At 41.9% G+C, this 15,274-nt stretch overlaps 1 protein-coding gene across 3 annotated transcripts in view; it reads left to right on the top strand.

Annotated features, from left to right (window-relative positions):
• Positions 1 to 15,274, top strand: part of CEP135 (centrosomal protein 135) — a 96,771-nt gene that overhangs the window by 64,130 nt on the left and 17,367 nt on the right. For all 3 annotated transcript variants that reach the window (XM_040418828.1, XM_040418827.1, XM_040418829.1), the window contains 8 exons: positions 5,026 to 5,141; positions 5,694 to 5,848; positions 5,943 to 5,998; positions 8,263 to 8,431; positions 9,176 to 9,286; positions 9,581 to 9,766; positions 10,871 to 11,080; positions 14,092 to 14,294. In XM_040418828.1, the coding sequence (XP_040274762.1) occupies positions 5,026 to 5,141; positions 5,694 to 5,848; positions 5,943 to 5,998; positions 8,263 to 8,431; positions 9,176 to 9,286; positions 9,581 to 9,766; positions 10,871 to 11,080; positions 14,092 to 14,294 (1,206 nt within the window). The remainder of the gene's footprint in view (positions 1 to 5,025; positions 5,142 to 5,693; positions 5,849 to 5,942; positions 5,999 to 8,262; positions 8,432 to 9,175; positions 9,287 to 9,580; positions 9,767 to 10,870; positions 11,081 to 14,091; positions 14,295 to 15,274) is intronic.

Raw genomic sequence — 15,274 nt, 5'->3', positions numbered from 1 at the left:
AAAAATAGCACATGATCTAACCTGTCAGATGAACGTTGTAAATAATAAAAAATAAAAACAGTGCCAAAACAGCTATTTTTTGGCAAATTTTCCATTTTAATTCATTTTTTCCCATAACAAAGCAAGGGTTAACAGCCAAACAAAACTCAATATTTATTGCCCTGATTCTTTAGTTTATAGAAATGCCCCATATGTGGTCGTAAACTGCTGTATGGCCACACGGCAGGGCGCAGAAGGAAAGGAGCGCCATATGGTTTTTGGAAGGCAGTTTTTGCTGGACTGTTTTTTTGACACCATGTCCCATTTGAAGCCCCCCCGATGCACCCCTAGAGTATAAACTCCAAAAAATGACCCCATTTTGGAAACTACACCCCTCAAGGTATTCAAAACTGATTTTACAAACTTTGTTAACCCTTTAAGTGTTCCACAAGAGTTAATGGCAAATGGAGATGAAATTTCTGAATTTCTATTTTTTGTTACTTTGCCTCACAAAAAAGTGTAATATAGAGCAACCAAAAATCATATGTACCCTAAAATAGTACCAACAAAACTGCCACCTTATCCCGTAGTTTCCAAAATGGGGCCACTTTTTTGGAGTTTCTAACCTAGGGGTGCATCAGGGGGCTTTAAATGGGACATGGTGTCTAAAAACAATCCAGCAAAATCTGCCTTCCAGAAACCATATGGTGTTCCTTTCCTTCTGCGCCCTGCCGTGTGGCCATACAGCAGTTTACGACCACATATGGGGTGTTTCTGTAAACTACAGAATCAGGGCCATAAATAAAGAGTTTTGTTTGGCTGTTAACCCTTGCTTTGTTACTGGAAAAAAAATATTAAAATGGAAAATCTGCCGAAAAAGTGAAATTTTGAAATTTAATCTCTATTTTCCATTTATTCTTGTGGAACACCTAAAGGGTTAACAACGTTTGTAAAATCAGTTTTGAATACCTTGAGGGGTGTAGTTTATAGAATGGGGTCATTTTTATGGAGTTTCTACTCTAGGGGTGCATCAGGGGGGCTTCAAATGGGACATGGTGTCAAAAAACCAGTCCAGCAAAATTAGCCCTCCAGAAACCAAACGGCGCACCTTTCACTCTGCGCCCCGCTGTGTGGCCGTACAGTAGTTTACGGCCACATATGGGGTGTTTCTGTAAACGGCAGAGTCAGGGCAATAAAGATACAGTCTTGTTTGGCTGTTAACCCTTGCTTTGTTAGTGGAAAAAATGGGTTAGGGAGGGAAAATTAGTCAAAAAAATGAAATTCTCAAATTTCATCTCCATTTGCCAATAACTCTTGTGCAACACCTAAAGGGTTAATGACGTATGTAAAATCAGTTTTGAATACCTTGAGGGGTGTAGTTTCTTAGATGGGGTCACTTTTAGGGAGTTTCTACTCTAGGGGTGCATCAGGGGGCTTCAAATGGGACATGGTGTAAATAAACCAGTCCATAAAAATCAGCCTTCCAAAAACCAAACGGCGCACTTTTCACTCTACGCCCCGCTGTGTGGCCGTACAGTAGTTTACGGCCACATATTGGGTGTTTCTGTAAACGGCAGAGTCAGGGCAATAAAGATACAGTCTTGTTTGGCTGTTAACCCTTGCTTTGTTAGTGGAAAAAATGGGTTAAAATGAAAAATTAGACAAAAAAATGAAATTCTCAAATTTCCTCCCCATTTGCCAATAACTCTTGTGCAACACCTAAAGGGTTAACAATGTATGCAAAATCAGTTTTGAATACCTTGAGGGGTGTAGTTTCTTAGATGGGGTCATTTTTGGGTGGTTTCTATTATGTAAGCCTCGCAAAGTGACTTCAGACCTGAACTGGTCCCTAAAAATTGAGTTTTTGTAAATTTCGGAAAAATTTCAAGATTTGCTTCTAAACTTCTAAGCCTTATAACATCCCCAAAAAATAAAATATCATTCCCAAAACAATTCAAGCATGAAGTAGACATATGGGGAATGTAAAGTCATCACAATTTTTTGGTTATTACTATGTATTACAGAAGTAGAGAAACTGAAACTTTGAAATTTGGAAATTTTTCCAAATTTTTGGTAAATTAGGTATTTTTTTGTGCAAAAAAAATAATTTTTTTGACTTCATTTTTTTATTTTTTATTGAACACACAAAGTCAAGTATGATGACAGACCTTGAGCACATTCTATGACATAATGTACATCATTAGTTTAGCAATTACATATAAAATGATATGACTTTGCAAAATAAAAGAGAAAAAAGGAAAACAGAATAAACTTTTTTGCTGTATCCAATCTTTGTACATTTTTTCTATTCCAGACAAGAGATATTTGCATAGCCGAATAAAGTTCTTTAGTACCACACTCCTCATAGTACCTAATGCTTTTACCTGTACCCACAATTTCCACATGTCAAGGTTTTACTTCTATCCCACTTGTTCTGCATTTAAGGCTTCAATTAGTCTTCTAGCTGAATAGGCTGTCCTAGAAGACAAGCACCATTTCCCCCACACTTTTTGAAATTTGGATGAGCTGCCTCTGTTCTTGTACACTATGTTTTCATATGGTATGATAGTGTTAACCAATTGTTTCCACTGCGTTAGAGAGGGCGCCCTGTCGCCCATCCATCTCATAGCTATAGCCTTGCGTGCTAAAAATAATGTTTCTCTTAGAAATATCCTAGTATGATGTGAATATACAGTTTCATCCAGTATTCCAAATATGCAAGTTTTCGGATCTAGTGAGAGTGTGTTATCTATGAGATCTGCTAGTAAGTTTACAACCTCACTCCAGAATGATTGTAATACTGGACATGCCCAGATAAGGTGCCAGAAATCAGCTCCCTCTGATGTACATCTGTGGCATTCGGAATGAGCACGTCTGCCTATCCTGAATAGTCTGGACGGGGTTAAGTAACTTTGGTGTATTATGCATACTTGAATAAATTTGTTATTTAAGGCCGGTGACACTAATGTGGGGGATTCTAGTATATCCTCTATTTCTTCGTTAGATAAGTCAGGAATCTTAGCTTTCCATTTATCTAATGCTAACATCGGGGTACCTTTCAGCTTGGCATCCAAGAGGTGAGTGTATAATACTGAGATGAAGCCTCGCGGCCCTTGAGAGCGTATTATGCCAATCATTGGAAAAGAGGAAAAAAGGACTGGGGAATTCCGATAATGCGACTGCAGAGCGTGTCCCAACTGCAGATATCTATAGAATGCCTGCCTTGGTAGTGCATATTTACGACTCATAGATTCAAAGTCATTCAATACATTATTAGTATATAGATTTCCCATCGTGATAACCCCGCGCTCCTTCCAGAATGCTTTATCCTGTAGAATCAACAAATCAGGGAACATGGGGTTATCCCAAACTGGGGTCTCCAATAGATCCGTCTCCATCACATGTAAGCGCTTGCAGGCCGCCCTTTTTGACTTCATTTTACCAGTGTCATGAAGTACAATATGTGACGAAAAAACAATCTCAGAATGGCCTGGATAAGTCAAAGCGTTTTAAAGTTATTAGCACTTAAAGTGACACTGGTCAGATTTCCAAAAAATGGCCTGGTCCTTAAGGTGAAAATGAGCCCGGTCCTGAAGGGGTTAAAGGCAATGAATATCAACTAGAATAAGTAAATATAACTGTTTACACTTCTGAAAAGGCATAACACTATGTACAGAAGTATATAATCTTCTGAAAGCGAAATCCCCTCTTTCCTACTCCCTCTGTTAAGACCCATAATATCCTGCGACATAGGTACGCTATCAATTGCAAGAGCGAAAAGAAGAGGAGAGAGAGGGCACCCGTGTCTAGTTTCTCTACCCAAATTGAAGTATTCCGATACTCTTCCATTTACTTTAAAGGGGTTCTGCAGTTTGTTTAAACTGATGATCTTTCCTCTGCGTAGATCATCAGCATCTGACCGGCGGGGGTCCGACACCCGAGACCCCCAGTGATCAGCTGTTTGAGAAGTCATTGGCGCTGCAGCCTTCTCACTGTTTACCGCTAGCCCAGTGATGTCACGACAAGTATCAACTGGCCTGGCCGGGGCCAAGCTCCATTCAAGTGAACAGAGCTTGGCCCCGGCCAGGCCAGTTGATACTAGTCGTGACGTCACTGGGCTAGCGGTAAACAGTGAGAGCGCCGCTGCCTTCTCAAACAGCTGATTGGCGGGGGTCCCGGGTGTCGGACCCCCGCCGGTCAGATGCTGATATATCCAGAGGATAGATCATCAGTTTAAACAAACTGCAGAACCCCTTTAACCCTTGCCCTAGGGGCAGTATGTAGCAATTTCACCCATGAGGTAAACATGGTTTAGTTTATAAGGCTCAAAAAGACATCTGTCCATCCAGTTCAGCCTGTTATCCTGCAAGTTGATCCAGAGAAGGGAAAAAACACCTGGCCAAACCCCATGCATACCAGCTCCGGCCATAGGTAGTCCTACTCGACACAGTCAGTAATAATAATAATGTATGTTGTACTGTACATAATATATATTGTTCTTAAAGAGGACCTTTCACCGATTCTTACCCTATGAACTAACTATACAGACATGGAGAGCGGCGCCCGGGGATCTCACTGCACTTACTATTATCCCCGGGCGCCGCTCCGTTCTCCCGCTATGCCCTCCGGTATCTCCGCTCACTAAGTTATAGTAGGCGGAGATACCAGTCCCTAAGTTATGGTAGGCGGAGTCTGCCCTAGCGCTGGCCAATCGCAGCGCAGAGCTCACAGCCTGGGAGGTTATTTTCTCCCAGGCTGTGAGCTCTGCAATGCGATTGGCCAGCGCTAGGGCAGACTCCGCCTACCATAACTTAGGGAACGGAGATACCGGAGGGCATAGCGGGAGAACGGAGCGGCGCCCGGGGATAATAGTAAGTGCAGAGAGATCCCCGGGCGCCGCTCCACATGTCTGTATACTTAGTTCATAGAGTAAGAATCGGTGAAAGGTCCTTTTTAATCACCCTGTCGAAAAATACGATTGTTTGCTCATTCCCTTCTGAGCATTGTAACTACTTTTATCACAATGTAGTGTTATTTCTGATACAGGTTACTGACGGAGCAACTTCAGAAGTCTATGGAAGACCTCCAGCATCGCCTTACTGTGAAAGCTAACGAGTTGCAGTTCTCACAAGAAGAGATAGGCACTTTAGAAGATAGAATAGGTAAATCGAATACAGATGAAAAAGTACTTTCTGCTATCAGATATCCCCTATTGCATGATCTTCGCTCTCTCTTCTGATCACATTGAGTCTCATACAGTGACTGACTGTAAAATTTAAAGGGAACCTGTCATTTTGAAAATGCAGGCAACATGACCAGGAGGAACAAGGCAGATTGATATATAGGTTTGCGAGAAAAGATTCTGTTAAATCGCTATGCTTCCTATATATGTGTTGGCGAACCACCCACTTGATTACTATGCCTATCAGGAATTTAAATGTGCAACATATAAGTTATAATGAACCCCCAAAACTGTATATAAATCTACTCTGATTCTTCTGCTCTTTAACACACTCACTGGAGATAGGACTGTAATATACTATCTACATGGAACTGATGCTTTTATTTGGTATGTTTAAAGGGGTGTCATTATATATATATATATATATATATATATATATATATATATATATATAAATATAATATATTTACCTATCCTGAGGAAAAAAGCATACAACCCCTTTAACTTTTCTTTGCTTTTGTTTGCCTTTAAGGTGAATTAAACCACAAGGTGTCTGCTCAGGCAACTGAAATGACCGTTCTCAGGAACACCGTTTCTATCTTGGACAAGGAAAAAGATAACCTTCAGGATGAAGTTGATGAGAAGACGGAGCGTGTTGCAAGTTTAGATGAGAACATGGATAATAAAGTATGTTACACGACTTTCCTTGTGTCGATTTTCTCTGGGAAATCTTTCATATCTTTAAAACCGTTTGAGTTGTAAAAGCTTTTCTCTCTTCCAGCAAAAGACAATAACCAACTTACGGCTGACCCTGACTGAGCTCGAGGCTACTGTCGAGTAAGTCCGTGTAGTGGTTTTTATTATTCATATGGAGAGTTAGCGAGGCACGTTTTTCATATGGTTACGCCACCATAAAAAAGTTGCAAATTATGCAGCACACCATATTTGCGTCATAATTTGCAACATCGCTTTTCTCGGCACAAAAATGGCACAGAAAAATGGGAGGGGGCATAGCCTCCCACGGCCCACAGATTTCGGCTACATGCACACGACCGTTGTGTGTTTTGCGGTCCGCAAATTGCGGATCCGCAAAACACGGATGGCGTCCGTGTGCATTCCGCCATTTGCGGAACAGCACGGACAGCCATTGATATAACTGCCTATTCTTGTCCACAAAATGGACAGGTTATATTTTTTTTGCGGACCACGGAGCGGAGCAGCGGATGCGGACAGCACAATGAGTCCTGTCCGCATCTTTTGCGGCCCCATTGAAGTGAATGGGTCCGCATCCGAGCAGCAGTTTTTGCGGTCGTGTGCATGTAGCTTTACTTTCATTTACAGCAGAAACTGACATACATCATAGTGCAAATCTACTCCAGGTCATAGCTGTGCAGGTTTGAATTTCTGGAGTACGGACCGCTTGGAGAGGCACCAAATTTATTAATAGATGCTTGGCTTATTTTGTGCTGGAAGACTTTATACTAAGACTGGCATATGTAAAGTCAGTCTTTTAAATTGAATGTATTATCAGGAAAAAAAATCACGTTTTTATGTTAAACATATTTTTAACAAATTTTTGGTGGTTATTTTTAATTTTCCATGTCAATATCTATATTTAATTAAAAACATGAAATCCTGCAGTTTTCACACTGGCCACTAAGACTAATACTAGGCACCACTCCTTGCACTGTACAGATCTGTTTACTGCAGTCATCTGCTTATCCTTACTGGTAAGATTAGAATGACATAACACAGGATACACCATTCGCAATAGCTGATTGCCACAGCTTATCTACTCTCTCCTGACCTCTGCACAGAGTAATTGTGCTGTTACACATTGTATGTGACAGGCCTATGTAGTTCTCAGGCAGGGGCGGACTGGGAACTTAATGTGGCCCTGGGGGACAAAAAACGAGAAGCGGCCCCATGTTGTAGGTGGGTCCAAATTGACAGAAGGTGGGGCAACACACAGAAGTAGGCTGAGCCTGCAATACCTTAGTGCAGCAGAACCAACTACCACAGTGCAGCACAAAATACTGCCGCTCCCGCCGGAGAATGGCAATACGGTTTAATTCAAGAGGACATCTGCGGCCACCGGCCAAATGTAGAAGTACCTGGTGCTTCTCGCATTAATTAATGCCGAAAACATCAGATTGTTTTCTACCTGGCTGGTGTCCATGAAGAGGACTCGGGCAGCCCCCGGAGCATCAGACCACTGGGAAACTTGCCTGTGGGGTCTATGGCCAGTCCACCCCTGTTCTCAGGTGCACCAGGCATCCACATTATCCCCTCAATGTGCAGAGTCACTGCGTCATTACTAGGTGCCATTTTTAATGCCCTTGAAAAAACGAGGCGAAACCTGGGTTAGGCTTGCCTGTACAGCTGGCTTTTATGATGTGTGATTTTTATACATCTTTTGCAAGTAAAATAAATTACCTTGGCTGATTCCATCTGCTGCAGTGCTTCACTATTTGGATCCCCTCTGTTGTGTTTCTGGGAAGGAACATAGGAAGAGATCATGGGCAGATTGGCCATAGACATTACAGGGAAATGTCCCGGTGGGCCGCCTGGGCTCTCCTCACGGCCGGCCAGTGGAAGTTTTTGGGGATGTATTTTGTGATGCTGGCAGTATTTTATGATGGACTGTGGTATTTGGCTCTGTTGGGTTGGCATAATGTGCCACAATATGATATAGCTGGTCCTGCCTTCCAACAATTTGGACCTGCCTACAAAACGGGCCACTTTTAGTAGTTTTTCCAGGGCCACTTTAAGTTTCCAGTCTGCCCTGAGATTGGGAGTGTGGAAAGCATTGAAGTCCAACGACAATGATTATCTGTGTGATCGTGTGGAGAAGAAAGGAGGAGAAACTGAGTCCACCTTGCTTCTTCGGATTTTTATGTTCCTGACCTTGGCAGCGCGGATCTGAAAATTTTAAACTAGTATCGAAATACTGACCATGTCATTATGCAACCCTACTACCCTTTTTCGTAAGGGCCTCTTTCACAAGCTGCCAATGTGAACCTAGCCTAAAAGTTAGCACATTTTTAATTTTTTTTCCCTGGATTTCAAATAATGATGATTTTTAATATTTTAATTTGCAGCCAGTTAAAAGATGCGCTCAGTAACAAAGATCGCGAGCTATCCAGTCTTCGACGCCAACTTGACTCTGCCCATGCTGATCTTACAGAAAATGTGAAATCGAGAGAAATCTCTCTGAAGGAGAATAGAAGATTGCAGGATGATTTGGCCACCATGGCTAGAGAGAATCAGGTAGAGGTTAAAAAATGTCCTGCTAGATGTAATGATAATTATAAGATCCTGTGATATGGGCTAACTCTACATGGTATATAGTGCTTGAGATTTATTAACCCCCCCAACCTATCATGGGGATATATGTAAAACCTGTTGAAGGTGTTTCTATACAGGAGATACATAAAAAAGTAAAAATTTTTTTTTTTCTTTTACACTATGATTTCCTTTTTTTTACTGCACTGCATTCCTTAGTCACTTCTCATAAATAGCACAGAGAGCACTACGAGCCTGACAGACTGCTTCATCTTATGCATGCATATGTGATCACATCCCCTGTTGATATGATCTGTGAAGCAGTTTGCTTTTTGTGACAATAATGGTTATCGATTTTCCATATATTTAGGATACAGCTACAAGGTGATTTTGGTGGCAACACGTGTTGCAAGTCTACGTCACGCCCAAGTGTAGCAGAGAAGCCATTGGAATGAATGGGGTCACAGGGCGACTCACACATTTGCTGCAACCGTGACATCCGAATAGCAAAAAATCCAGCTGTGTTCGAGTTGCACAGAGACCCCATTCATTCCTATGACTATACTGAAATACTTGGGCGTGACACAGGTGTGAAACACGTGTTGTGCCCCAAATCACTGTGATTCAGAGAAATCAGTGGCATCCACGTTGTTCAGCTGCTGCAGTCTGTATGCGGATTTACAGTGTGACTTTTCTTATGTAATGTGCTATATCTTATTATTTTATTAGACTGTTACACTGGAATTAGAAACTGCAATACACGAAAAAGAAGAATTAAAACTTCGAGTGCATGGTTACATCTCTGAGGTTTCTAGAATTGAAACCTTAATGGCTGCCAAGGTGAGCGCTGTTCAGTATTCTGTTAGACTCAAGCTTTTGTTCACTGTAATCTTAGCTGTTCTGTAATGGATTGATATTTATAACCGTACATGATGGTGTAGCAGACGTCGCTGCAACAGATGGCGTAAAACACGAGCATGCTGTACGAATAGAAGCTGGCCCAAATGTTTTGTATTCAGATCGTATATTCGATCAGCTTTATAGTAAAAATGAAACCATTCTCTATAGTTTTTGTGCTTCTTGCATACGAGGTTGGGGTCAGTAGTGGAAACGTTCACATACCTTGCTTTTTAGGAACAAGAGAATCGAGATCTTCTGGATCAGTTCAGAATGGTTCATAGCCAGGCTGAGGAATGGGAAATTAAGGCACAAAATGCTCTTGGTGAAAGCAGTTCTATAAAGATGGAGCTGCTCTCTGTGGATACTGATAGAAGACATCTTCGAGACCGACTAGAAGACCTGGAAAACGAAGTCCAAGAGGTAGGGCTCAGTAATGCAATTACCGTTTTCTTATGTTCCACATATCTATTATTTGTTCTGTTAAAGGGGTTTTCCAGGACTTAGAGAGTGATGGCCTGTACTCAGGATAGGTCATCGATATCCGATCCGAAGAGGTCCAACACACCACAGCCCCACCAAACAGGCGCCAGAGGCATAAGGTTCCATCCACTTGTGGTGACCTTTCCAGGATACTGCAGCTCAGCCCTCAGTCGAGTGAAAGGGTGTTGAGCTGCCTTACGCTGGTCCCCGAAACAACACAGTGGACGGAGCCTAAAACAGCTAATCTGTGTCTTTGTGCAATCATGAGCTAAGGGAATCTGTCACCAGTTTTATGGTGTCCTAACTAAGGGCAGCATAAACTAGTGACAGATCCCCTTAGCAAAATGCTGGGTCACTTTCTTTTGATTCTGCCGCCAAAATCTTGTATTGAACAGCTCCAATGCATAAGGATGAGTCCTGAATATTCATTACCTCCTGATGTTCTCCAGGAGCCCACAGTGCTGGAACGGAGGGACCTTTAGGGTCCATTCACAAGTCTGTGTTTTTTTGCGGATCCGCAATACCCCCGGCCGGCACCCCCCATAGAACTGCATCTTCTATTTTTTTTGCAGAGCCAAAGCCCGGAAGTTCGGGGCCTCGCTCCGGAAATGCGGATGCGGAGAGCACATAGTGTGCTCTCCGCATCCATTCCTGCCCCATTGAGAATGAATGGGTCCGTTCCCGATATTGCGGAACGGATGCGGACCCATTTGCGGACGTGTGAATGGACCCTTGAGTTGAGCTTTTTCTTTTTTTCTTTTATGGGTGCTTCTCTGAGAAATGTAAAAACTGCCAGACAAGCTTTTTAAATTCAATACAAATGGAGAATATACCGTAGGATACATAGAAACTCCATGGGTTCAAGCGCAAAAACCCCCCCCCACTAATTTGACATTGTGTCCCTAACGATTCCCTAACCGCCCTGAGAACCCCAAGCCTGTGTCTATTGTAGACTACTCTTGCTGCCAGTAAGTTCAAGACACCTGACAGAAAGGTTTAGACTGTTGCCAATTATACGCTAACATATGAATTTTTCTTTTGCAGCACATGAACGCTCATCAGGCCTATGAAACTCAAATATCTTCTATGGCCAAGGCCTTGTCCAAACTTGAGGAGCATCTCAGACGTGAGCAAGATGAGAAGGCTCTGATACTGTCTGACTTGGCATCAGTGAGGGAACTGTGTGTTAAGCTGGACTCTAGTAAAGAGCAGTTCTCCAGACAACTAACTGCACGAAATATGGAGTATGAAAGAGTAAGTCCCGGCCTTCTAGTGCTAAACACAACATTTTTGTCTAGGCATGTTGGGGAAGCTTTCTTTAAAAAAAGATTAGTTTTTCAGAAATAGCTCCTCTTATCTACTGGTTTTGTTTGCTATGCAAAACAAAACCACTGAAATTATTGGCTACTATATGGACAAGAGCAGATCAATTTCTGAAAAAAGCTGACTATTTTCTTTTCTAATCTGTTTCTCTGCTGCCAATAGGTTGCGCTCTTTCCCATTTTATGTAAAGCAATACACTTAGGATACATTAACACGACAGTGAAAAAGAACAGCCATTAAAAATGAACACACTGGCCATGTGTGCATCCATTTTCTGCCCATTTGTTAGTTTTTAATGACCGTTTTTCAAAGACGTTTTTTTGGAACATTCCAACTCCTGAACTGTCCTCAGTTATATTATACACACCAGGGTGCCCAGAGTATAAATAATAGTCATTATATGGCCCTCAGTATCTATAATGCTCCCTGTATATAAAATGCCACCCAATAGTTCCCTCCAGTATAAATATAGCGCCCAGTAGTGCCCTCGATTCTGCTGGGTCCTAAAATAATCGTGCAGCTGCAGATCGGGTTGCCCGCTGTCAGTGACAGCAGGGCAACCCTTAGAGAAGGGTGTCCCTGCCTTCTAGATCGCTGTAAAAATAAATAAATAAAAACTGTGCTAAAACAACAAATTTTTTTGTCACCTTGCCCCATAAAGTGTTATAATGAATGGTCAAAAAATCATATGTACCCAAAAATAGTACCAATAAAACTGGCATCTTATCTCCTAGTTTCCAAAATGGGATCACTATTTGGAAGTTTACTGTAGGGATGCATCAGGGGGGCTTCAAATAGGACATGACATCTAAAAACCAGTTCAGCAAAATCTGCCTTCCAAAAACCATGTGGAGTTCCTTTTCTTCTGCGCCCTGCCGTGTGCCCGTACAGCAGTTTATCACCACATGTGGGGTGTTTCTGTAAACCGCAGAATCGGGGTAATAAATATTGAGTTTTGTTTGGCTGTTAACCCTCGATGTGTTTAAAGATAAAAATGGAATAAAATGGAAAATCTGCCAAAAAAGTGAAATGAAAAAAATGATCTCCATTTTCCTTTAATTCTTGTGGACCACATAAAGGGTTAACAAAGTTAGTAAAATCAGTTTTAAGTAACTTGAGGGGTGTAGTTTCTACAATGGGGTAATTTATGGGCGTATCCACTATGTAGGCTCCACAAAGTTACTTCAGACCTGAACTGGTCATTAAAAAGTGGGTTTTGGCAATTTTCTTAAAAATTTTAAGAATTGCCTCTAAAATTCTAAGCCTTCTAACGTCCTAAAAAAGTAAAATGACATTTCCAAAATGATGCCAACATAAAGTAGACATATGGGGAATGTCAAGTAATAAATATTTTATGAGGTATCACTTTCTGTTTTAAAAGCACAGAAATAGAAATTTTGAAAATTGCGAATTTTTCTAAACTTTTGGCAAATTTGTAATTATTTTTTTTTTGATTATTATAATTTTTTTATTAATAAAGGTGAAATATATTGACTCAAATTTATGACCATCATGAAGTACAATGTGTCACGGGAAAACAATCTCTGAATGGCTAGGATAAGTAAAAGTGTTCCAAAGTTATTACCACATAAAGTGAGATATGTCAGATTTGCAAAATTAGGCCTGGTCAGGAAGGGGGCAAATGGCCCGGATGTGAAGTGGTTAAAAAAAGCCCATTAATTTCAGTGGGGTCCGTCTGGCCTTGAAAACGGACCAAAAAAAAATCCCCATAGACTTTTATTGGTTCTAAAAATAATCGCGTGATGGCCGTCGCAAAAACAGCCATCACACCGCGTTTTTCCCATTTGTGTGAATGCAGCCTTGGGCTACATTCACACGACCATATGTATTTTGCGGTCCACAAAATGCGGATCTGCAAAAAATACGGATGAAGTCTGTGTGACATCCGTGTTGCATCCATTTTTTTGCGGATCCGTTGTAATAATGCCTATACTTGTCCGCAAAGCGGACAGGAATAGGACAAGTTCTATATTTTTTGCGGGGCTACAGAATGGACACACGGATGCGGACAGCACACGCATTTTTTGCGGACCCATTGAAATGAATGGGTCCACATCCTATCCTCTAAAAAAACGGAATGGACACGGAAGCAAAATACGTCCATGTGAATGTAGCCTTGCTGTATCAATTGCAATATTACAGAAGTTCAGTTTTCCACTGCCCATACATTTAAGGAGAATAGTTCCACAATGAACAGATAATTGATATTCAGCTGTTTATACATCTGCAAAATTGGGTGATCTATGAAAAAGTGTCAAAGATACATGAATGCCTGCCTCAATGTTTCTTCATTGAATAAATGGCAAAATTGTACTCAAGTATCTGCCTTTCGCTATACCTGAAATGCTATTCCCATCTTAGACATTTGGTATATCCCCCGGATATCTCTAGGACAGGGGTCCCTGCTGGCTGTCTCCATTCACTACGATGGGAGTTATGGGAACAGCTGAGCAGCTTGCTTGTTTAGAGGGGTCGGGAGAAATAACTTTTGGGCGACAGTTATTTAATATCTATGGCCGACTTTAGGCTGGGTTCACACCTGAGCGTATTCGATGAGCGCTTTTTACAGGCGTTTTTGAGGCGTATTTTGGGGCGTTTTTGTATTTTGGAAACGCGCCTAGTACGCGCGTTTGTGTGATTAATCCAATGAAAAACTGCCACAATACGCCCCAAAGAAGCTCCTGTACTTCTTGGGGCGTAGGGCGTTTTACAGCGCGTTCGTACGCGCTGTAAAACGCTCAGGTGAGAACCATGCCCATAGGGAAACATTGTTTTTTGCCTGTTGAGCGTTTTACAGCGCGTAGGAACGCGCTGTAAAACGCTCAGGTGTGAACCCAGCCTAAGTCTTTTGCATACCTCTAGTAAAAACGCTGATTTGCTCATCTTTTTCATAAATTTATATTATTTTGTATATTTTCCAGCTGTTAGATGAACTGGAAGATACGAAGTCTGAAACTGAACTTTTAAAGAAACAGCTAGCAAGTGAGAGGCTGACCATTAAGAACTTGGAGACTTTGCTGGCCACTAACCGAGAGAAGGAGTTCCAGAGTCATTTAAGTACCCATGAGAAAGAATCCGAGATTCAGCTGCTGAGAGATAAACTCACCCTATCAGAGAGTAAACTGTGAGTATCCTTTCTTCATGTGATATTTTATTTTATTTTATTTTTTAGCAATTTCACTTTCTTCCTTAATGTATTATTTACCTTCGAAAAAATTTAATTGATAGAAAAAAGTCTTTGAATGTTTTGTGAATGCAGTAAACCTAAAATACCTTGTGCTTTACAAAACGAACCTGTATATACTATATTTGACCTCTTCCCGACATCCGCCCCACATGTACGGTAGATCTTCCCTGATCTCCACCATACATGTACAGCCAAAGTTGGGTCTTTAAACATGACACCCACTCAGAAGCTGAGCGGACACCATAGCCGCCAGGTTTCTGCTGTTTCTAAATAGCAGACAACTGAAGCTGATGTCTGTGATTAGCAAGAACGCTGATTACATGTTTACACCCTCGGGTGCCATGGTTGGTTGTGACCACAGCATCTGAGGGGCTTTTCTCAGGGAGCGCTGCGCTCCTGGGCCCTGACCTGCCCCCTTGTGCGGAGATCGAGGAAGTTGTTCATTCGTTGTGATGGCCTCAAGCCTTTGGAAGGCTCGGGGCTACCACAACAATACGTTCCTCTGGAGGCCTGTCTGCAGAACGTATTGAATGATGACTCATTGCAGTCTATGGGACAAACTATCTAAGGCTACTTTCACACTTGCGTTCGGAGCGGATCCATCTGGTGTCTGCACAGACGGATCCGCTCCTATAATGCAAACGATGGGATCCGTTCAGAACGGATCCGTCTGCATTATCTTTCAGAAAAAATTCTAAGTCTGAAAGTTAGTCAGACGGATGGATACGTCCAGACTTTGCATTGAAAGTCAATGGGGGACGGATCCGTTTGAAATTGCACCATATTGTGTCAACTTCAAACGGATCCGTCCCCATTGACTTACATTGTAAGTCTGGACGGATCCGTTTGGCTCCGCACGGCCAGGCGGACACCTGAACGCTGCCAGACTGAGGCATTCTGAGCGGATCCGCATCCAC

This window comes from Bufo bufo, chromosome 2 (assembly GCF_905171765.1).
Source record: "Bufo bufo chromosome 2, aBufBuf1.1, whole genome shotgun sequence".
NCBI classification, from domain to species: domain Eukaryota; kingdom Metazoa; phylum Chordata; class Amphibia; order Anura; family Bufonidae; genus Bufo; species Bufo bufo.
This window is presented reverse-complemented; position numbering and strand designations above follow the sequence as displayed.